Source organism: Mesoplodon densirostris, chromosome 10 (assembly GCF_025265405.1).
Source record: "Mesoplodon densirostris isolate mMesDen1 chromosome 10, mMesDen1 primary haplotype, whole genome shotgun sequence".
NCBI classification, from domain to species: domain Eukaryota; kingdom Metazoa; phylum Chordata; class Mammalia; order Artiodactyla; family Ziphiidae; genus Mesoplodon; species Mesoplodon densirostris.
In genome coordinates this window covers 103150343-103172776 of record NC_082670.1, presented here as the reverse complement: position 1 = coordinate 103172776, position 22434 = coordinate 103150343, and the positions used below count along the sequence as shown (strand labels likewise).

The following is a 22434-nucleotide window of genomic DNA, read 5'->3' as shown; positions in this document are numbered from 1 at the left end:
ACAGTTTGAACCTGATCCTAAGAGCCACAGACACCAGGACACCATGGAAGACCTCAGAGCCAGGGAGGGACGCGATCATATTGTACAGTCCCTGTCCCTCTGGAGGAATGGGGAAGGAATGGGGAAGGTTGTGACAGCCTCCCACAGAGAGAAAGCCTCTGGGAGAAGCGCCCTGTTAGGGATGGAAAGTTCTTGAGTTGTAACATTAGTCACTGGAAACCCCAGGCCGCATTCCTGGTCCATGGGAAGTGATGTCAGCAGGGTCAGGGGCTGCCTCCAGCAGCAGAGAGAAAAGAGTAGAGGGAAGAGGAAGGAACCCCTTCCCCCCAGCCGTCCCTGCACAGAGCTCTGTTCGTGGGCTCACCTCCCACTCTCTGAGGCAGCGTGATGTCATGGGAAGAACAGAAGCCCAGGGCCGCCCCTGGGGCTCCACTGTGGCAGCAGAAGCCAAGCCCAGCCCTCACGTCCGTGGGCTGCACTTTCCTCACAGGCAACGCAGGAGGAAGAGGAATTAAACCCAGAGGGGCCTTGCAATGTGGACGTTGTAGCTCCGTGAAAGTGGCATCTCTTATGGTGTTGACCTGTCAGCGTTTAACAAGACCCTTAAAACAGGGTCAAGACAAGATAGAGATGTCAGGGGGATGAGTCACTGCCGAGCGCCCTGCTGAGTCCATGGCTCTTTGCCCAACACACACCAGTAATACCTGGTCGTTACAGAACATTTGGAAAGCGGGAGAAAATCAAAGCCCCCATGATCATCCCACTTGGAAGACCCCAAGAAAAGCACCGGTTATACTCTTGCTTCTAATCTTCTAGATTTTTCTATTAGATATAAAAATACATGCTTATGTCAGCAGGATGGTACAGTGGTGGGTTCAGGGCCCAGACTGGATTCTGAGGCCTGGGTTCAAATCTCCTCTCTGCTACTTACTTCCCACGTGCTTGGGGAAGGCCCTTCACTTCGCGCCGTGCCTCAGTTTCCTCATTTGCAAATGAGGAAAACAACAGCACCTGCCTCAGAGGTTGTTGTGAGGATTAGATTACTTATATGTATAGAATAATATGTATGTGATATAAATGTTCACTGCAATTGTTAAGCCATCTACACTCCATGAAAACCTGCTTTTATCCCCAATGGTTAACACTACCTGGCGACCATCCCTCCTGGTCTCTCACCCTCGGGTGAAACGCCCTTTGTCCAGACTAACCAGACTCTTTCTTGGTTGAGGGAAGGGGGAAGCGTCTTGTCCCTTAAGCCTCTCAGCAACTCATCCCCATTTTACAGATGAGGAAACTAAAGGCTCAGAGAGAGGCAGTCACTCGCCCGAAGCACATAGCTGGGCAGGGACAAAGCAGGCCTGTGCACAAAGGCTGGCACATGCATGAGACAGCAAGATGGAGAGCCATCCAACAGAGGAAGCCCTGCCCCAGGAGCCCTCGGAATACACCTGGGGTGAGTGAAGCTGCGAGAAGCCTGGTTTCCCCCAAGGGCAAAAATGAACGCAGCCACAATCATAGGGAAATGAGCAGGAGGCAGCCACATTATCTGCCAAAACTGTCAAATCCAAAGAGCGTGCATATTTGTGGCTCTGTGGTTTTCTGAATCACTTTATGGATTTTTCCACCTCCACTCCCCAGTATCACAATCAGCCCCAAGGGATGATCTCTTCTAAAATGATGCACATTATCTGTAATAGTCAAAAACTAGAATGTCATTTTTAAAAAAAAGAAAAAATTGTGGAATATGCAGTAGGATTTTTCAACCTCAAAAAAAAAAAGACTCGCAGAAACCGAGACTCTCTAGGAGTGGAAGGACAATCACAGTCGCTTACTGTGCTGAACAGAAAACCATGGAGTGCTGTGACTTGCCAAGGAGCTGCTACCTGAGGGGCACGGCTAGCTCCCAGCCCAGTGACCTCTGACCCAGCACGGAGAGCTGGCCAAGCATGGGCTCCAAGCCATCCCGTGTCCCCACTGTTCCCACATCCTTCAGCCCATGATTCATTCCAGTGGCACTGAGTGTCTGCCCACTGGCCAGGCACTGCCCCAGACACTGGGAATACAGGAGCAAACTAGATGGGTGATGTCCCTGCCCTCATGGCGCTGACATTCTATAGGGAGAGACAGACATAAACCAATAAGGAACAAGGTCAAAGCATGTTAAGAGGAATGAAGAAAATAAAACACGCTGATAAGATAAAGAGGAAAGGGGGACAGGGTCAACCTCTCAAACAAGGTGACATATGAACTGAGAAATGAAAGACTATGGCCCCCCAAAGATGTCAGTGTCCTAAACCCCAAAACCTGTGAATATGGTACCTTACATGACAAAAGGGACTTTGCAGATGGCATTAAGTTAAGGATTTTGAGATGAGATTATCCTGGATTATCTGACTGAGCCCAGGGGTCCTTATCAGAGGAAGGCAGGAGTGTCCGATTCAGAGAAGATCATGACAGAAGCAGAGGTCAGAGAAAGAGATTTGAAGATGCTATCCTGTTGTCTTTGAAAGTGGAGGAGGGGCCACAGGCCAAGGGATGCAGGCAGCCTCTAGAAGCCAGTGAAGGCAAGGAAATGGATTCTCCCCTAGAGCCTCCAGAAGGACAGCTGCCCTGCCAACACCTTGATTTTAGGACTTCTGACCTCCAGAACTGTAAAATAATAATGGCTGGTTTTTTGGGGTTTTTTTTGCGGTACACGGGCCTCTCACTGTTGTGGCCTCTCCCGTTGTGGAGCACAGGCTCCGGACACGCAGGCTCAGCGGCCGTGGCTCACGGGCCCAGCCACTCTGCGGCATGTGGGATCCTCCCGGACCGGGGCACGAACCCGTGTCCCCTGCATCGGCAGGTGGACTCTCAACCACTGTGCCACCAGGGAAGCCCTAATGGCTGTTTTTAAACTATCAAAGTTGTGGTAATTTGTTACAGCAGCAAGAGGAAACCATCAGAGACTAGAAAGCTAGCCACGTGGAGGACAGGGAGAAGAATGTCCCAGATAGAGGAAACAGCAAGTACAAAGCCCCTGAGTCTGGACCAAGGAGGCCAGTGTGGCTGAAGCAGGGTGGGCATGAGAGGGTGTTGGAGGAGAGGACGTCAAAAGTCACTGGCGCTCAGACTGTGCCAGACCAGGCAGGCCTGGTGAGGGATTTGGATTATAACCTAAATCACAATGAGCAGCTCCTGAGGACCTTGAGCAATTCTGATGTCTCCAAGCCCTAAGGAGTCAGAGGTATTCTCCTCAGAGGATGTACAAATGCCCATGAAGAGACGCCCACCATCATTAGTCATTACAGAAATGCTAATCAAAACCAGAGCAAGAGGCACTTCCCTGGTGGTCCAGTGGTAAAGAATCTGCCTTCCAATGCAGGGGACACAGGTTTGATCCCTGGTCGGGGAACTAAGAGCCCACATGATGCGGGGCAGCTAAGCCCACGTGCCGCAACTACTGAGCCCACACGCCCTGAAGCCTGTGCGCCACAACTGGAGAGAGAAAATCTGCACACCACAACTAGAGAGAAGCCCGAGTGCCACAGCGAAGAGCCCACACGCCACAACGAAGAACCTGTGTGCCTGCATCTAAGACCCAACGCAACCAAAATAAATACATAAATAAATAAATAAACACAGCAAGAAACCACTTCTCACCTGCTCAGATGGCTACAAACTCAGAAAGACAGACGATAACAAGTGTTGGGGGGAGGGGACGTGGAGAAATTGGGACCCTCACACATTGCTGGTGGGAATGTAGAATGGTACTCGCATTTCCAAAAACAGTCTGACACTTCCTCAAAATCTTAAACATAGAGTTACCCTATGACTCAGTAATTCCCCTCCTAGGTATCTACCTAAGAGAAATGAAAACATAAAGGCACACAAAGACGTACACAAATGTACACAGGAGCGTTATTCATAATAGCCAAAAAGTGGAAAGAACCCAAATGTCCATCAAACGACAGAAGAATAAATAAAATGCAGTACATCCATATGATGGAATGTTATTCAGGAATAAATAAAAAGAAATTGGGACTTTCCTGGTGGTCCAGTGGGAAAGAATCCGCCTTGCAATGCAGGGGAGGCAGGTTCGATCCCTGGTCAGGGAACTAAGATTCCCACATGCCTTGGGGCAACTAAGCCGGTGCACCACAACTACTGAGCTCGCACGCCTCAACTAGAGAGCCTGTTTGCCGCAAAACTACACAGCCCATGCGCCCTGGAGCCTGCGCACCACAACTAGAGAAGAGAAAACCCCGCACACCACAGCTAGAGAGAAGTCCGTCTGCCGCAACGAAAGATCCCACGTGCCACAACTAAGACACGACGCAGCCAAGAAATAAATAAAATAAATAATAAATAAATCTTTAAAAAAAAAAGATATTAAGCACTGATACATGCTATGACATGGAGGAACCTTGGAAACATGCTAAATAAGTCAGTCACAAATGACTACATATTGTATGATTTATTCCATTTATATGAAATGTCCAGAATAGGCAATGCCTAAAGCTGGGGGGAAATGGGAGATGTGTGTGAGAGTGCTGAGGGAAACAGCTGAGGGGTACAGGGCTTCTTTCTGGGGTAATGAAAATGTTCTAAGACTGATTTGGAGACAGATGCACAACTCTGCATATACCAGATGCCACTGAATTGTACACTTTAAATGGGTGAATTGCATGGTAGGTGAATTATACCTTAATCAAGCTGTTTTTGTTTGTTTGTTTGTTTGTTTTGCAGTACGCGGGCCTCTCACTGTTGTGGCCTCTCCCGTTGCGATGGAGCACAGGCTCCGGACGCGCAGGCTCAGCGGCCATGGCTCACAGGCCCAGCCGCTCCGCGGCATGTGGGATCCTCCCAGACCTGGGCACGAACCCGTCCCCTGCATCGGCAGGCGGACTCTCAACCACTGCGCCACCAGGGAAGCCCAATCAAGCTGTTTTTTAAAAAAAGTCAAACACAGAGAACAGACTAGTGGTTGCCAAGGGGAAGGGGGTGTGGGGGAGGGATGAATTGGGAGTTTGGGATTAGCAGATTCAAACTAATATATATATTGACAGAATGGATAAACAACAAGGTCCTACTGTATAGCACAGGGAACTATATTCAATAACCTGTGATAAACCATAATGGAAAAGAATTTTTAAAACGAATGTGTGTGTGTATATATATATATATATGTATAACTGAATCATTTTGCTGTACAGCAGAAATTAACACAACATTGTAAATCAACTATACCTTAATTTTTAAAATGTTAGTAAAAAAAAAAGAAAGCCATAGGTGCGCCTTCTAAAATAGCAACAATATCCTAGAAACAGAAGTTGGTGTGGCCTTCACAATTGAGGCCAACATGGAAAACACTAGAGAGAGTCTCTTCCACAAAGTTCGTCCACTGCCCAGGAAAAAGTCGCAAGTAGTTAAATCACAGATCATCTGAGCAAAGGGACACAGTGCAGTCTAGAAAATCAGATGGTGACAGACATTCTCAGAGGTGCCCTGACTTGTTACCAGGGACAGCCTCTGTGGGGAGGCTGAGGGGCAGGGAGGGAAAAGATATTTATTTTCCCCTCCGTCCCAGGGGCGTGATTTACACCATTTAACCTAGTACATCTGTTATTTTTTTCCACAAAAAAGTTAATAAAAATACACACTGAAAGTAAAAGCCTAAATCCATGTTGCTAAAGAATATTGCTTGGCAAGAAAAAATAATTGTGATATAGTTTAAGTGAAAAAAGCAGGCTAGTAGAATGTACAAAATGATACGATTTTTGGAAAACGTACATACATAAATAAATATGGTTAGTAAAAAAGACCAGAAGGCATAAACACCCAGCACTCCGCTGGCACATACTGAGAAGCCAATACATGTCAGCGGCTGCTGTTATTATTACTATTGGCATCCAAATGGTAAGAATGGTATCCCTTATGAGGATATATATACACATATAGCTGATTCACTTTCTTGTACAGAAGAAACTAACACAACATTGTAAAGCATTTATACTCCAATAAAGATGTGGAAAAAATAAAAAAAGAATGGTATCCTTGGGCTTTTCTGGTGGCACAGTGGTTAAGAATCTGCCTACCAATGCAAGGGACACAGGTTCGAGCCCTGGCCCGGGAAGATCCCACATGCCACGGAGCAACTAAGCCCGTGCGCCACAACTACTGAGCCTGAGCTCTAGAGCCCGCAAGCCACAACTACTGAGCCCACGTCCCACAACTACGGAAGCCCGCGCACCTATGGCCCATGCTCCGCAACAAGAGAAGCCTCCGCAATGAGAAGCCCGCGCACCGCAAAGAAGAGTAGTCCCCGCTCGCTGCAACTAGAGAAAGCCCGCGCAGAGCAACAAAGACCCAACATAGCCAAAAATTAATTAATTAATTAATTAAAAAAAAAATACTCCCTCCAAATTAAAAAAAAAAATGGTATCCCTGAGTGGTGGAGTTTGAGCTACTCTTTATCTCCCACAGTATTTTGCAATAAGAGTGTATTATTTTTGTGACTGGTTTAAAACAGGATTTCTGAACCTCAGTACTACTGACACTAGGCTGGATAGTTCTTTGTGGAGGGGGCTGTTCTGTGCATTGCAGGACGTTTAGCAGCATCCCTGGCCTCTCCTCACTACGTCCCCCAAGTTACGACAACCAAAAATGTCTCCAGACATCGGCAAATGTTCCCTAAGGGGGCAACATCGCCCCTGGTTGAGAACTACTAGGTTAAAAATATATATTATTTCCTCAAACTGGATGGATAAAAACATACATGTTCATTTTATTATTATTCTTTCCACTGTACGTAAATATTATATTCCCTTTGTACGAATGGTATATATTATAATCTCAATTTTAAAGAAAATATAGATATTACTTTAAAAATAAAGTGGCACCAGTCACATTGACTTAAAACATGAACCTGAGAATAACTGTTAACACTTCCTTAATACTTAAAAGAACCTCTGACACATAGGAGTCAAGTGCTTTTTATACAATTTTCATTCCTCATGACCACCTCCAGTTTACAGATTAAGAAGCTGAGACTCAGAGAGGTTAAGCAACTTGCCCAAAGGCACCAGCTGGATGTGGTGGAACCTGGAAAGCGCCCGAGGACCACACGCGCAGCCTCCCACAGGATGCCAAGCCCTCAGCCAATCACCAAGCACAAATAAACAAAATACACCAAGGAGTTACGATGTCCTGGCGGGGCCAGCCGCCGGGGTTCACAGCCCAGTACGCCACTTAGCAACGCCATACCCTGGCCCCCCAAAGTAACTCTACCTTTAAAGCCGTTTCGTCGTCTGTAGGATGGGGTAAGAGAAATAGGCACTTTACAGGCTGTCGTGGGAATTAAATGAGATAATTGGTGTCAGGTGCTTACATCAGGGCCGGGCACACAGTAAGCACTAGTCACTGCTGAGAGCGATCATTTTCGGCTTTACTGTAAACAGCGAAGTCGAGCCAGTCATTACTTAGCGACAGACTGAGTAACAACAAAAATCCTCCGAGATCATCTAACACCTTCCAAATGACCACAGAGATGGGGCAGCGCCTGCCCGAGGGCACACAGCGAGGCCCGGGTCCAGAATGGCAGCACAGAGAGCCCCTAGAGTCAGGACCCGCGTAAACAGGCGGGGAGAGGGTTTAGCGGGGTCGCAGGGGTGCCCACTCACCGAACTGCATCCAGTCCCACTCGCTCAGCGCGTCCATGTTGCGGCACAGGTCGTCCAGCACCCAGGAGGGCAGCTGGTAGATGTAGCAGGACATGGCCGGGCTCCGAGGGCCGGCGGGCAGGCGGCGCTAACAACTGAGTCCTACGCGGCAGGACTCTGCTTCTCTACCGGCCGGTGGGTCCACCCAGCGCGGGCCGCCCGGGAAGTGGGCGGGGCTGGGCTTGGGCTCGACTGCCCCCCAGCGGCCACCGGGGGCGCGACGCCTCCCGGACGGCTGGACCAGCGGCTGCGAAACCAAGAGGGTCAGAGCCGCCGGGAGGGGAAACAGGCCCAGAGGAGCGAAGGAACACGTGCAAGGCCACTCGGGAATTCACTGGCAGTCCCAAGAGACCTTCTGACTCCACTTCCTGGGCTTTTGGCCCTCTGCCACATACGATTCCTTCAAGAGCTAGTCTATTAATTACCTGCTATATGTGGGGCAATGTTCGAGGTGCTGGAGATGCATAAGTGGAGAAAACTTACCTAAGTCCTTGTTTTCATGGGACTTTCAATCTAGGCGGGGGTGGGAGTGGGGGAGGAAACTAGCAACAAATAATAACAGTATTGAATAGGTAAGTTACATGAAGTTCTAAAAGATCAAAGTGCTATGGCAGGGGGTGGGGGAAGGAAAGAAAAAGAGGAATGAGGAGTTTAGAGCGAGCAGGGGGAGGACTGTATTAAATAGGGTAGTCAGGATAGACTGATTTTTTTTCAAATAAATTTTATTTATTTATTTGGCTGCGTTGGGTTTTTGTGGCTACACGCAGGCTTTCTCTAGCTGCTACAAGCAGGGGCTACTCTTCATTGCAGTGCGTGGGCTTCTCACTGGGGCAGCTTCTCCTGGTGCAGAGCACGGGCTCTAGGCCAGCAGGCTCAGTCAGTAGTTGTGGCTCACGGGCTTAGTTGCTCCGCAGCATGTGGGATCTTCCCGGACCAGGGCTCGAATCCATGTCCCCTGCATTGGCAGGCGGATTCTTAACCACTGAGCCACCAGGGAAGTCCCTAGACTCTGATTTTAAGGGCTAATATTTATTGAGCAGCTACTATGTGCCAGGGACTATTCTAGGTGCTGGGGTTCCCTCTGAAGAAAAAAAGGACAAAATCCCTGCCCTGGAGGAAGACACACAATAAGCAGTAAAAATGCTAAATAAGTAAATAATTTAGCACTGTAGAAGGTGATAAGTAACGTTTGGGAATAAAAATAGAATAGAGTAAAAGAGTAGGAGTAGCTAATTGCATTATTCATTGTCTTAGAAGGTGATAAATATTATTGGGGCAAAGCAGAATACGGTAAGAGGAACTGGGAGGCAAAGTGAATTATTGAATAGGGTAGAAGGAGAACATAATCACTACTATTTACTAAGCATTTATGATGGGCAAACTTCACCAGGGTTGTGTTACTTACTCCTCACAATGACCTTATGTGTTACCCCACTCTACAGATGAGGAAACTGAGGTACAGAGAAGTCAAATAACTTGCCTAAAATCATACAGGTACAAAGTGGCAGAGCTGGGATTTGAACCCAATCAGTCTGACCACTAGCTACAAGCTGCCTCGTTATTGCAATAACTACCGGTTATCTATACCTACAATGTGCTTTGCATAAATCATTTTATGTAACTCTCATAAGCCTATGCTTTTACACAGAAGTAAATGGGTTCCAAGAAGTTAGGCAGTATCATCTAAGGCACATAAGCAACTAGAGCACCACTTTGCAGTTGCAAACATCAGCGATGGAAAGAAGAAGGAAACTAAAAGGAAAGTGAGCAGCCCTGAGAACAAGCCCCAGCTCTGCTACCAACAGGTTTTGCGACCCTGGACAACTCATGTCACTTCTCGAGCCTCGCTTTCCACATCTTTAAAGTGGGACTAATCATTCCTCCTGCTTAGAGCTGTGAGCGAAGGAAGTGGATTAAATCAATTTACACAATTATAAACAGATTAGTTTATAAACAGTCGCTCATATATTGATTAAATCAATTTAGACAGGGTCTTCCTTGAACAGAGAATGCGATCCAAAAATGGTAGTCGCCATTGATAATATTTAAAAAGCGCTCACCGGCCTTGGGGCCCTATCGGGATTTGCGTCCTAGTTCAGTCACTGTCTCTGGCTCTTCATCCTTGAGCCAATTTGCAGTTTTTTCTTTTGTAAATTGGGTATCCTGCTCCACCCACTTCGAAGGATTTCTGTGAAATTTAAACAGACCCCAAAATGCTCGCGGTAAACTGTAAAGTGCTGAGCCCCATAAGGAATCACTATTATGTGAGTGCACCTCCTGGGTGTTTGACACGGGGTGCATTCCAGCGTTCCAAGACTGCTTTTCAGGGGAAGTCTCGTGTTGCAGCAGTGGTTGAAGGAGGAATTTGAGGTAGAAGAGCTCCAGGAATGGTCTGACAGAGGCCGAGTGGAAAAAGCACCTACATCCCAGGTGCAAGGGGCAAAGGAGGATAAGCGTTCTTCTTTTTCTCTCCTCTATTTGCAGAGTCCCCGCCTGCTTTCCCCTCTGCTGCAAGCACAGAGCCGCTGTCCCTTGTAGTGCTTTTCCCCTAGGGCCAGGGGGCCTCTTCCCCTTGGTGAGGCTTTATAACCACAGAAGGTTCGCAACAGCCTTGGCCCATCCAGGAGACAGGCAGGCCGGGCAGGCCCTCTCTCTCTGCTGCCTCCTCCGGCCCCTGGTTGCAGGGTTCCTTCTTGCCCGGCTCCAGAGCTTGTGACCTGAGTCCTAGGATTCTTTCCTGCAAAGACGACTGAGTAGTTCTGGGCCTAAGCAGGCCATCTTAGGCACACGTCTTTGTCCCCATTCTTTAGAATATGTTCTTCAAAGTAAGGTCTCTGCTATCACTAATTAACAGAGTTGCCACTCACCTATCAAGTACCAGGCATTTAACACATATTATCTGGGAATCCCCGCAACGACCCTACAGGGTAGGCTTATCATTCCCATTCTACAGATGGGGAAACTGAGGCTCAAGTCAATTGTAACTTGTCCAAGCCAAACTGGCCAAGTGACAAGATTCAACCCAAGTCTGATTCCAAAGGGAGGGCTCTTTGTGCCCTATTATATCCCCTCACCCTGAAAAATTTCCTGTGATCCTGCACACATGTCTTCTCCTAATTTGCTTTTCCGTGACCAACAGCCTCCGCACCAGGATCAGTTAGAAACAGTTATTGAGGCCGAATGTAATTAGTGATATAGTGTGCCATTTTGACCTGTTCATGTTTAATTCCCTTGAAGTTACAATCAGAGGTTTGCAATCCCTGCTACACCTTAGAATCAATCATCTGGGAGCTTTAAAAAGACTCTACAGGGCCTCCCTGGTGGCGCAAGTGGTTGGGAGTCCGCCTGCCGATGCAGGGGATACGGGTTCGTGCCCCGGTCTGGGAGGATCCCATATGCCGCGGAGCGGCTGGGCCCGTGAGCCATGGCCGCTGGGCCTGCGCGTCCGGAGCCTGTGCTCCGCAACGGGAGAGGCCACAACAGTGAGAGGCCCACATACCGCAAAAAGAAAAAAAAAAAAGACTCTACAGGCCCAGCCCTACCTCCATCCAGAGATCCAGGCGCGATTGTTCTGGGCTGGGACTCAGGCGCTAGCATTTCAAAAAGCTTCTTGGGTAGTTCTACTTATGTGCCAGCAGAGTTGAGGACCCATGTGACATCAGGAAGATGGGCATGAAGGCTGATGAAAAGGAAATAACCACAGTAAGGCTTTTCTGTGTACTTTGCACATATTTTTTCTTTTCTAATAAAAATAACTTTATTGGTTTTTCTGATAGTACATGATCACTGTCTGAAAAAAGGAGTGAAGTAAGAAAAAACCCAGAGACTTCCCTGGCGGTCCAGTGGTTGGGACTCGGCCTTCCAAAGCAGGGGGTGCAGGTTCGATCCCTGGTCGGGGAGCTGAGATCCCGCATGCCTCAGAGCCAAAAAAACAAGACACAGAGCAGAGGCAGCATTGTGGCAAATTCAGCAGAGACTTGAAGGATGGTCCACATCAAAAAAAGAAAAAACCCAGTCCTAACCTTTCTTCCTCCTGTAGAGGGGGAAAGCCAGTTCCCCCTTCTGTGTTTCTCCTTACCTTTGTAACCCAGCAGGACCCTATGGGGCCTTCCCAGAACAGACACCCTGCACCCCTGCCACCCCCAGCGTCCTGTGCCTGTCTTTTGTCTGTAGAAAACCTTTAGCCCCCAGGCCTTCCTCGAGTTCCAAAGAGTGAATTTAATCAGCAATGTGAGAAAATGCAGAAAGAAAGGGAAACAGTCAAGCACGACAGAACAATAACAGTTTAGCCATTAAACAAAGTTGTGGACTTTTAGCTCCTCCTCAAGGGCTATAGGTAATATTCTGAGCCAAATTCTTTGAACTGTTTTGCAGACACTAAAACCCCCACTGGGTGGAAGAAGTTAACCTTACGCTGCCCACAAGCACATAGACCCCAGACCATTTGGGACCAGAAGGTTGATGTTGTTGACTCCCAATTATCTCATCCCCAACCAATCGGAAGAGTGTACACTAGCTGACCACACACCCCACAACACCCCCTCCCTCACGCTGTCTCTAAAAACCTTTTCCCAAAAGCCTTCGGGGAGTTCAGGTTTTTTGAGCACTAGCCACCTGGACTCCTTGCTTGGCGCCCTGCAATAAACGCTGCACTCCCCTTCACCACACCCAGGCGTCAGTGGATTGGCTCTACTGCACGGGGCAAGCAGACCCAAGTTTCGTTCGGTGACACTATTACACATGTCACTTCTGACACTTCTGGTCACCAAATGGAGGAGAGGGGGTAGTTTCCCCACAACAAGCAATTCTCTGTGACACCAGCTGGGTGTCCTACAATTAAACTTAATGCTAACACTATCTACCTGGAGATAGTGTCAGATCCCACAGGTTAAGGGCTCCGTTCCGCAAGACTGCCCCCAACCCCCCTTCAGATGCCAGTCCCAAGTAGTAGGTCCCCGGGTTACCCATAACTTCCGTCCAACTTGGCTACAAATCAGAGGTTCCCAGGACCCCTCCTCAAGTTCAATTAAGTTGCTAAAGTGGCTCACAGAACTCTTGGAAACACACTTACCAGTTTATTAAAGGATATGATAAAGGATACAGATGAACACCCAGATGAAGAGAAATATAGGGTGAGATCTTCGAGGGTCCTGGGCACAGGAGCTTCAGTCCCAGCGGAGTTGGGGTGCATCACCCTCCCAGTGTGGGTGCATTTGTCCCCCTGGAAGACCTCTGAACCCCCTACTTTGGGAGTTTATGGAGGCTCCCTCAAGTAGGCAGGATCAATTATGAACCTCATTTTCAGCTCCTCTCCCCTCTCAGGAGAAGGTTGAGGCAGGCTGAAAATTCCAAGCTTCTAATGATGGCTTGGCTTTTCTGGTGACCAGACCTCATCCCAGAGTCATCCAGGAACCCACCAGAGTCCTCTCGCTAGAACAAAAGGTGCCCCTAGTGATCTTGTCACTTAGGAATTTACAAGGGCTTTAGGAGCTCTGTGCCAGGAACTGGGGCAGAGACATACCTATATCTATATCTATGTCTATGTCTATATATCTGTATCTATTCCATTATCTCAATTATCTCAGAGAGAGAGAGAGACAGAGAAAGAGAATGAACACCTTCCCATAATTTCATCCTGGATGGGCCACCATTATTAATACTTTGCTGTATATACTTTCACGTATTTTTAGATCTCTATAAAATTAATTTTTAATATAAAAAATTTTAAAACATTTAATTTTCTGTAAATGTTTTTCAATCAATAATAGTTTTTCATGTCCTTAAATAAGCATCTACCTTCTCCTTTTTTTTTTTTTTTTTTGCGGTACGCGGGCCTCTCACTGTTGTGACCTCTCCCGCTGTGGAGCACAGGCTCCGGATGCGCAGGCTCAGCGGCCATGGCTCACAGGCCTAGCCGCTCCGCAGCATGTGGGATCTTCCCGGACCGGGGCATGAACCCGTGTCCCCTTCATCGACAGGCGGACTCTCAACCACTGTGCCACCAGGGAAGCCCTCCCCCTACCCCTTTTTATTTATCATTTATTTATTTTTAACAAAGACGACAGTATTTTCTTAAATTTTTATTTATGTATTTATTTATGTATTTATATATTTACTTTTTTATTTTTGGCTGCGTTGGGTCTTCGTTGCTGTGCACGGGCTTTCTCTAGTTGCGGTGAGCAGGGGCTACTCTTTGTTGCGGTGCATGGGCTTCTCATTGTGTTGGCTTCTCTTCATTGCGGAGCAGGGGCTCTAGGTACACGGGCTTCAGTAACTGTAGCACGTGGACTCAGGAGTTGTGGCTTGTGGGCTCTAGAGTGCAGGCTCAGTAGTTGTGGCGCATGGGCTTAGCTGCTCCACGGCACTGGGATCTTCCTGGACCAAGGATTGAACCCGTGTCCCCTGCATTGGCAGGCTGCCTACTTTCAGTTAGTAATATGCATTTAAATTTCCTCCGTGTCTTTTCACGGTTAACAGCTCACTTCATCTTAATGCTGAGTAATATTCCATTGTATTAGAGTTATTCCATTATATCACAGTTTATGTGTTCATTCACCTACTGAAGGACATCTTGGTTGCTTCCAAGATTTGGCAATTATGAACAAAGCTGCTGTAAACATCCATGTGCAAGTTTTTGGACGTAAGTTTTCAACTCCTTTGAGTAAATATTAAGGAGCACAATTACCGGATTGTACGATAAGAATATGTTTTGTAAGAAACCACCAAACTCTCTTCCAAAGTGGCTGTACCATTTTGCATTCCCATTAGCAATGAATGAGAGTTCCCGTTGCTCCACATCCTCACCGGCATTTAGTATTGTCAGTATTCTGGATTTTGGCGATTCTTTTTTTTTTTTTTTTTTGGCCATTCTAATAGGTGTGTAGTAGTATCTCACTGTTGTTTTAATTTGCAGTTCCCTGATGATATATAATGTGGAGCATCTTTTCATATACTTAGTTGCCACCTGTATGAGGTGTCTGTTACGGTTGGTTCTATTTTCATGAAAAAAAATAAAAACAAACCACCTGTGTTCCAAATGTGAATGCTTTTTTTCTTAATACTTTTCTGTAGAGCTTAAATTTCTTACAGTGATATTTCATTTTTACAAGAAAAATAAAGCTAAAAGAAACAAAGTTTTAAACAAAATCCAGTGCTGGAAAGAGAAGGGACTGACAATGAAAGCAGGTTTCTTGCCTTTGTCCATCCACCTCCCGCACCCCAGCCCCGCCCCCCTTAAGCCTTTAAGCAAACATGGCCTTCACACCTCTCCAAGAGAGAAGAGCCTGGCAAATGACACCACCACACCTTACCTATTTCCTTTACTTAGCACCATTTAATGTATCCAAAAAAGCTTTTTTTTAAACTCAAAATAGATAAGATCACAGTCTCTTAAAAGTAATACATTTAATACATTCTTAAGATTTCGAATGAGTACATACATGCTATAGGTTTTCAATCTTCCTTGGACAACACAAAAAACACAAAAAACACAGTACTCAAATTGCAAGTTTTGACAGGAACATGAAGTCTCATTTTGACACAACGACAGGTTTAAAAAATAATAAAACCAACACTGAACTAATCGAGCACCAGCAGGCTTCCTTAAATCTCCCATCCTATCCCACTTTTGAAATCATATGGTTGCCTTCTGTACCAGCATTTCTTCTTCCCTACCCAACAATTAGACAAAAAAATTAGATAAAAAATTATAGGTGTGTCACTGAATGAGTACCACAATAGGCTAAAGAAAAAAAAAAAAAGCCCACTTGCTTGCTGAATGTTGAAAGAGGAGAATAAGATTAGGTGGGAAAACTGTACGGCGTTTGATTCATTCGCTTCACTCTGATATCAGAGCATAGGAACTGTGCTCAAAGGAACTAATAAAGATGCCAAGAAATATCCCAACATTATTTATAAAAGGCTGCACTCATGTCTATGAAGAGCTTATAATACCATGGAAAAATATTTAAGTTATAAAGTTAAATGAGAAAGTAGAATACAAAACTTTATATTCAGTATGATCTCAACTACTACGTAAAACCAAGCCAAAAAAAGGCTAAAAGTTCAAAATGTTAAGTTAGTGGTTGTATTTAAGTAGTGTACCTAATTGGATCTTTTCTCTTCCTTTACTTTTCTGTCTCTTCCAACACCTTCTCTACTGGGTAGTTTTGTTTTTTGTTTTTTGTTTTTTTTAACGATTAGCTAGCAAAAAAGGAGGCCTGATAGAAGTATTGAATTTGATGAATTTAAGTCCAGGCTATCGGAAAGGATCTGTACATGTATAAAACTAGAAAACATTCCAGGCTACCCTCTGAATCCATGGTGTGTTAGCAGTAACTTCCGAGAGGCTGGAGGGCTTTGTCCTCTCCTCCAGCCAGGTGCAAAGTGTCACCAGATCCTGCCTGATGAAAAACTGCTGAATCGAACAAAAATGTCCTGGATTTACAAAAAGGAACAGAAGTACCCACATTTGGCAAAAACCTATTTATAGTACAGGAGTAGCTCTTTAATACTATGATTAAACAAGGGGACGGCTATTTTCTCCCATCTTCTGTGCACATAGCAAGTTTCAAAAAAGCTATCGTCAATAAGAACTGTAGAAAGCTAATCCTGGCTTAGAAACAGAAATAAAACAGCTCTGCAACAACAGTGGGCAGAGAAAAGCCACAATTTAGAAAATTATAAAAACTGCTTTCTATAAAATTATGCCCTTTAAAACATTTGTTTACTGTATATACTTTAAGGTCCCCACTACCACCCGCCCTCAAAAAAAAGGGTGAAAACGTCTCACTTTCTACCAAAGTAGCCACTGGTTTGTTCATTCAACAAACACTGAGGGAAGGCTCATAACGTGCGAGGCACTGGAGTCTCAAAGAGCAGACCGCTATGCCCCTGCCCCAAGGACATCTTGGTCTCTCAGTGCGGGACGCGGGCACATCACCAACCACAATACAGGAATGAAAAGCAGACGTCACTGCTTTCCTACAACTCAAGAATAAGCTACAATTCTCACTGAATTACTTACACGAAAGTCCTTACACAGAAACTTTCCTGACTCACTAGGAGGCAAAAATGCAACTACTTTCCCTTCATAAATACTTCTAGAAGGAACAGGCATTAAATTACATTTTGTGTTATTTGCCCTTAAACGTCACAGTGCCCAGTAGTGAGGTGACTTAACTTTCTTTTAAGCAATGGAGCTTTCTGACTCCAAGAATGAGACACTTTGAAGCCGAGAAAAAGTGACCAGTCCTAGGTCTAGATCAAGACTTGTCAGGACTGTCAAAAGTTGAGACCCAGGAGTGTAAATTTCAATTAAAATCGTCAGTCTCCTCTGCCATCCGCTGATTTTCAATATGCTCCTGGGTCAACCGCTCCAGGTCCTTCCACACATTTGGGTGGTCTTCCAAATCTTCGTAGAGGGATCTCGCGATGTCCAGTCTCCTGTAATCCTCAGGCTTGACTAGGCTTCGCACAACCTGGAGGCACCGCTCTTTCAGGGTGTACACTGTAAGGGCAGAAAACCGACTCTCAGCAGCAGACTCAGGCCTGAGGACAAGCGCTGAGTGAGAGGCTTTGCCAACCGTGGCAATTACATTTGCAACAGCTGGACCTCGCTTTGGACAAAAAAGGTGAATGAATACATGGGTTGCGGCAGAGTGTAATGTGATGGCTGCAACAGACATCTCACAGTATTCATGACCTTGTGTAGGAACCTTCCTCGAGAGTGGGCTGGGCCTGGGATGTGCTTTAACTAACTGAATGTGGGCACAGTGACGCGGTGGCGATTCTGGGTCTCAGCCTTAAGAAGCCCTGGCAACGTTCGCTTTTACACTCTCAGGAGCCCTGAGCTACCCAGCAGGAGAGACCATACAAAGAGGGCCAAGCCCTGAGATGACCCGGGAGAGAGGCCCAGGCCCCAGCCAACCTGCCAGCAGAAGGCAGTGATCACCAGTGAGCAGAATAACCACCGAGCTGAGCTCTGCCCCGGTTGCCTGCCCCACAGCTGCAGAACTATAAACAAATAAAATGGCTGTTGTTAGGTTGGGGGTAGCTGTCACACAGCAATAGATAACCAAAGAAGTGTGTAACTGGATTTTGGGGGAACTCAAATCCTATTTTAAACTTATTGGGGAACTTACTCTTTAAAGGTCTCCTTTAAGGCAAAATTTCCTACATTTAACTTACCAGTGCTCACTTCTGTATACCCACTGCCTTAAAGCAGGATCTAAGTACACATACTAGTTTGAACCCTACATACATACTCGTTTGAAGCTGCAGGTATTTGGGTTTTTTTAACCCAACAGATCATCAGTTTCTAAGGGTTCAACCTAATAAAATCACTTGAGTTTTAAACAAGTGGTAAGCTGTGAAGCTAATGTTCAATTTGGTGATTCTTCTTTTTTTCTTTGCAGTACGCGGGCCTCTCACTGTTGTGGCCTCTCCTGTTGCGGAGCACAGGCTCCGGACGCGCAGGCTCAGCGGCCATGGCTCACGGGCCGAGCCTCTCCGCGGCATGTGGGATCTTCCCGGACCGGGGCATGAACCCGTGTCCCCTGAAGCAGCAGGTGGACTCTCAACCACTGCGCCACCAGGGAAGCCCAGTGATTCTTCTTAAAACCCCTGATTGACACACTGACCTTGACTGGGTTAAATTACATCGAAAGATACAACACTAGAAGTCAATAAATAAGCCATGATATCTCATTCTCTACACCTTTTTTTCTCCTGAGACTCCAGGGCATAATTCTGCTCCAGGGCCAGCGAAACAAAACGCATTCATAATTCTACAATCAAGTATTTTAATTTAGCCCACCCTTGACCAGCCCAAAGAGCTTCTGAGGCACCACGACATCTTTGTCCAACATACAGCATACAAGTAAATTACTTCCACTTTATTTATGGTGGAGAATAGGACACAGAAAGGTTGGATACCTTGCTCAGCATCAGGCAAAGATCACTAATAACTGGGCTCCTTCAAGTGGCCTATCCTCTACTTAGTACAACAGCCTATCTTTTTAAAAAGTAAGATGGAACATCAGTACCTGGCAGTGTGATGTTTGCAAAAATAGGCTGTCCATCAACATTGAGAGACGGCACAAACAGCTCAGTCTGGTTAACTAGAAGCCCATCAGATGTCCCAGCATCTCGGAAGAGCCAAAGATGACCTGTTCAGACAAGCAAAGGTTAAGGAGCCACACACCTATTTCCTTCATCTCCTCACTCTGACACTGAAAATATCTGCCTCTCTTTCTGCTTAAATACCATACAAAGCCATTCCAATAATGTTATTTTATTTAGTCCTCACAAAAGATCCAGGTAAATATGAGAAAAAAAGGTCTGAAAATGCCAAGTGACTTGCTCAAGGCAACAGGGACAGTAAGGAGAAGGGCAAGTATTCCAGCGAGGCTCCAAAACCCAGGCCCTTTCTGCTATCTTGGTGCAAAAGCAAAGTATGGGAATTGCAAATCACACCAAAGGCTGCAAACTAAAAGGAGAGAAAAGGTCACCAACTCCTCAGAACTGTGCTTCTCAAAAGCAAGAAGATACAAAAACATCACGTTGAAAGAAAAAAGCCAGACAGAAAAGGGTACATTCTGTAGAAAGAGATAAAATTAGTCAATGGTGTGAAAAATCAGAAGAGTGAAAAGGGGTAGGAGAGAACTTTCTGGGGTGACGTAAATATTCTAATCTGTAACTTGATCTAGGTGTTGTCAAAACCCATCACACCCTAAGATATTTGTATTTTACTCTATGTAAATTATACCTGAATTTAAGAAACAAACACATCTTATGCAAAAAAAAAAAAAAAAAAGAGAGAGAGAGAGAAGGGGCCACTTGGAAGGAGACAAAATCCCAGGGCTAAGATTCTGTTTAAGGAGGGAGGAGGCTGCCTCAGAATAAAAAACAGCATGTGTTCCTGGGGCATAAATTTACTTGAAGATTTGGTGGGAAAATTTAAGAAATGTAAAGTAGGAAGTAATTTTTTTTCTTGTAGTAACATATACATAACATAAAATTGACTATTAACCATTTTTAAGTGTACAGTTTAGCATTGATAACATTAAGTACATTCACGTTGTAATTTTTTTTAATGTTTATATTAAATCAGGCACAGATAAATTTTGGAGAAGAATACAAAATTCACACAATTTCCTAGATAAAATAGGAGACTACAGAAATGTTAAAGCCTGGAAGAATTACGTTCTTCCTCATTTAATATTAGCAGAACTTCGGTGTAGAAGTTTGAATATGCCACCCTCAAGGAAAAAAGATCCATTAGGATCCTCCGAGGAAGGTAGTGAAAATTTAGCAAGCATTAACTTCTCTTCTTGAAAACCTAGGGAAGATTACTGCCACTTTAGGCAGTAAGGCCTAGACAGCCCCAACCTGGGTTATTACGACAGTTTCCTAACTGCTACCAGTACTCTTCCCCCTCCAAACTACTTTGCAACCTGGGTAAGCTTTTCAGTATTAAATCAGGCAATGTCATTTCCCTGCTTAAAAACTTTCAATGGGCCCCCATTTCCCTAGGGGTAAGATCACCTTTCAGACTTCCTCTCCCACCATTCCATACCCTCTCCCCTTTCCCAGGCTCCAGGTGTTAGCCCATGCTGTTCACTCAGCCTACAACTCTCCACTCCTGTCTTGGGTTAGTAAGATCCCATTCATCCTGCAGGATTCTCTTTCTTCTCTAGGAAGTTCCAGATCAAAGCACACACCCCTCTCTTTCACTGAGCAGGTGCCCTGCTGTGCTCCGTTCCTATGGTAGCAGTTATGACACTGGTTTGTTCTTAACTACTTATGCATTTGTCTCGTCTCCCCCACTTGACCTCGATCTCCATGAAGGCAGGGACCCTACGCGGACGTGGCCCACAGGGCACATGAGAATGTGGGATTCTCCCATTCACGGACTGAACAAATGGGCGTGAGGGAGGGAATACACGTGGGGTCGATCATCAAATGCAAATTATGCACTCTTAAAAGAAGAATGCTCTGTCACTAGCTGAGTCTACTTGGATCTGTCACAACCTCTCTGGGGCGTCAGTTCCTCAGGTGTAAAATGGGAATAATAATGACAACAGCACCTGCCTCCCAGGATGGGGCGGGAATTCGGTGAGATCGAGTCACCGTTATCGTTGTTATCAGGCCTAGAGCGCTGGGCAGCGCGCTGGGCACAGCTCAGCACCGGGCCCGTTGAGGCCAGGACAAGGGGGCGGCGCGGCCGGGCGCGACTGGGCGACCCCGGCCCGCCTACCTCGGTAGCTATGGATGCGGCGGCCCGTGCCGGGGGGCAGCGTCGGGTAGGGCTGCGGCTCGCCGTCGAAGTTGAGCCACACGGGCAGCACCACGCGCGGGCTGCGGTTGCAGAAGATGACCTGGGACGGCTCGCGAGTGTTCACTGAGCGCAGCATAGGCCGCGGCCGCCCAGCCTCCATCTCCTGCTGGGACCCGGGCTCCTCCGGGTGGGACTCCTCCGGGTGGGACTCCTCCGGGTGGGACTCTTCCGGGCCGCACTCCTCCGCGTCAGCCTCCTCCGCGCCGGTCTCTGCCTCTTCCGCGTTCCCCGCCCTCCCGGGCATTACCTCCCGGAGCCAGAACTACCCGGTCCTAGCCGCCTCGGGATTCGTGGGCCACGCGGGGCGGGGCGGGGCGGGGCGGGGCGGGGCGTGCGCGTCCCCGGCAGGCGTGCGTGCAGTTTTCGCGCGCTCTCGGTGGGGGATGGAATACAGCCTGGAAGATGGCCGGCTTGAGGCCGTGCGCATGCTCAGATGGATCCCCTGACGATTGAGGGTCCCGCTTTCACGGAAGCTGGCGGTAGCGATAGGCCGTCCTGTCGCAGGGTTTCCCCTGTAAATTGGATTCTCGTACCTCTCGTACGTTTCTGACACAGCGTTTCTTTAGTTTCATTCATTGTCTTAAGACCTTCATGGTTTTTGCCATATTCTCCCTACCTTCTGCACTATTATTTATTTACTAATTTTCTCATTGATCAAGTTTGTTTTGTCTCCATTTTGGGTCACAAAATTTGAGTTTTGTACAGAAAAGTATGATTAAGTGAAATTTTCCCAGTCCCCCCAGCCACCTAGAGAGAGTTCCTGGAGGCAACAGTTATCATGTTTTTTTGTCCTTCCTTTCAAAATTATTCTATGCATACGCAAGCAATTAAACACATTTGAGAAGAAATTTTATATCACTACCATCAATGGAAATTTTTTATCATTTGCCATAGAAGAATACAGTGGAACTAAGTTAAAGAAAACAAAACAAGTTACTAAACTTTGTTCTCTGTAAAGTCTCTGAGCCTGCGTTCTGTTGGTTCAAAAGTCAGCCAAGTGTTAAATGTTAGATACCGAGTGTTAGTTGTCAAACCAACTTCCTTCCCCCTGGACATAATCAGAAAGATTAAAGGAAACTGAAGAGGGAGTAAACTTTCACAATTCAGTCTGTGTGCCCTCTGAAATTCACACCCACCTGGGTTCTCATTCCAGGTTTAGCTTCAGATATGAGATGTCTCTGAGCCTTTAACTGCTCATCTTTGAAACTGGCATTTTTAAGAAGTACCTATGTCATAGGAGTGTGGATTAAGTGGAAAAGTGTTCATTGCCTAGCACATAGCAAGCACTCTGCAAATAGCAGCAGTTACTATTTATAAAGATGAGTTAAAAATACTGTCTCTACCCTCAAAATGCTACTGGGCTACTGGGAAAGCACAGGACATGTAGACTCTTTT

The 22434-nt window shown here is 46.3% G+C and overlaps 2 protein-coding genes across 4 annotated transcripts in view; both read right to left on the bottom strand.

The window, feature by feature from the left end:
* Nucleotides 1-11319, bottom strand: part of IRAK2 (interleukin 1 receptor associated kinase 2) — a 61003-nt gene extending 49684 nt beyond the window's left edge. The window contains exon 1 of one of the 2 annotated variants that reach the window (XM_060110222.1): nucleotides 11243-11319. In XM_060110222.1, coding sequence (XP_059966205.1) covers nucleotides 11243-11297 — 55 coding nt within the window. In that variant the 5' untranslated portion in view covers nucleotides 11298-11319. Of the gene's footprint in view, nucleotides 1-7661; nucleotides 7813-11242 lie in introns of those variants that run through there. The other variant, XM_060110221.1, reaches the window with a different exon arrangement.
* VHL (von Hippel-Lindau tumor suppressor) lies at nucleotides 11308-21327 on the bottom strand. 2 transcript variants are annotated; one of them, XM_060110224.1, is made up of 3 exons: nucleotides 20959-21327; nucleotides 18746-18868; nucleotides 11308-11379 (listed from the first exon to the last, which is right to left on the bottom strand). In XM_060110224.1, exons 1-3 carry the CDS (start codon nucleotides 21281-21283, stop codon nucleotides 11321-11323), a joined length of 507 nt encoding a protein of 168 aa, XP_059966207.1. In that variant the 5' UTR covers nucleotides 21284-21327; the 3' UTR covers nucleotides 11308-11320. The 2 variants fall into 2 exon arrangements, with proteins under 2 accessions (XP_059966207.1, XP_059966206.1); XM_060110223.1 differs by lacking the exon at nucleotides 11308-11379 and adding an exon at nucleotides 15090-17208.
* Between the last annotated feature and the right edge of the window lie 1107 nt (nucleotides 21328-22434).

Excerpts from the sequence above, each read along its gene's own strand:
- VHL (XM_060110223.1), bottom strand. The coding sequence starts at position 21,283 with ATGCCCGGGAGGGCGGGGAACGCGGAAGAGGCAGAGACCGGCGCGGAG. Across the intron at positions 18,869-20,958 it reads CCGCATCCATAGCTACCGAG|GTCATCTTTGGCTCTTCCGA; the intron begins GTAGGCGGGCCG and ends TTGTCTGAACAG. Across the intron at positions 17,209-18,745 it reads TGCAAACATCACACTGCCAG|TGTACACCCTGAAAGAGCGG; the intron begins GTACTGATGTTC and ends CTGCCCTTACAG.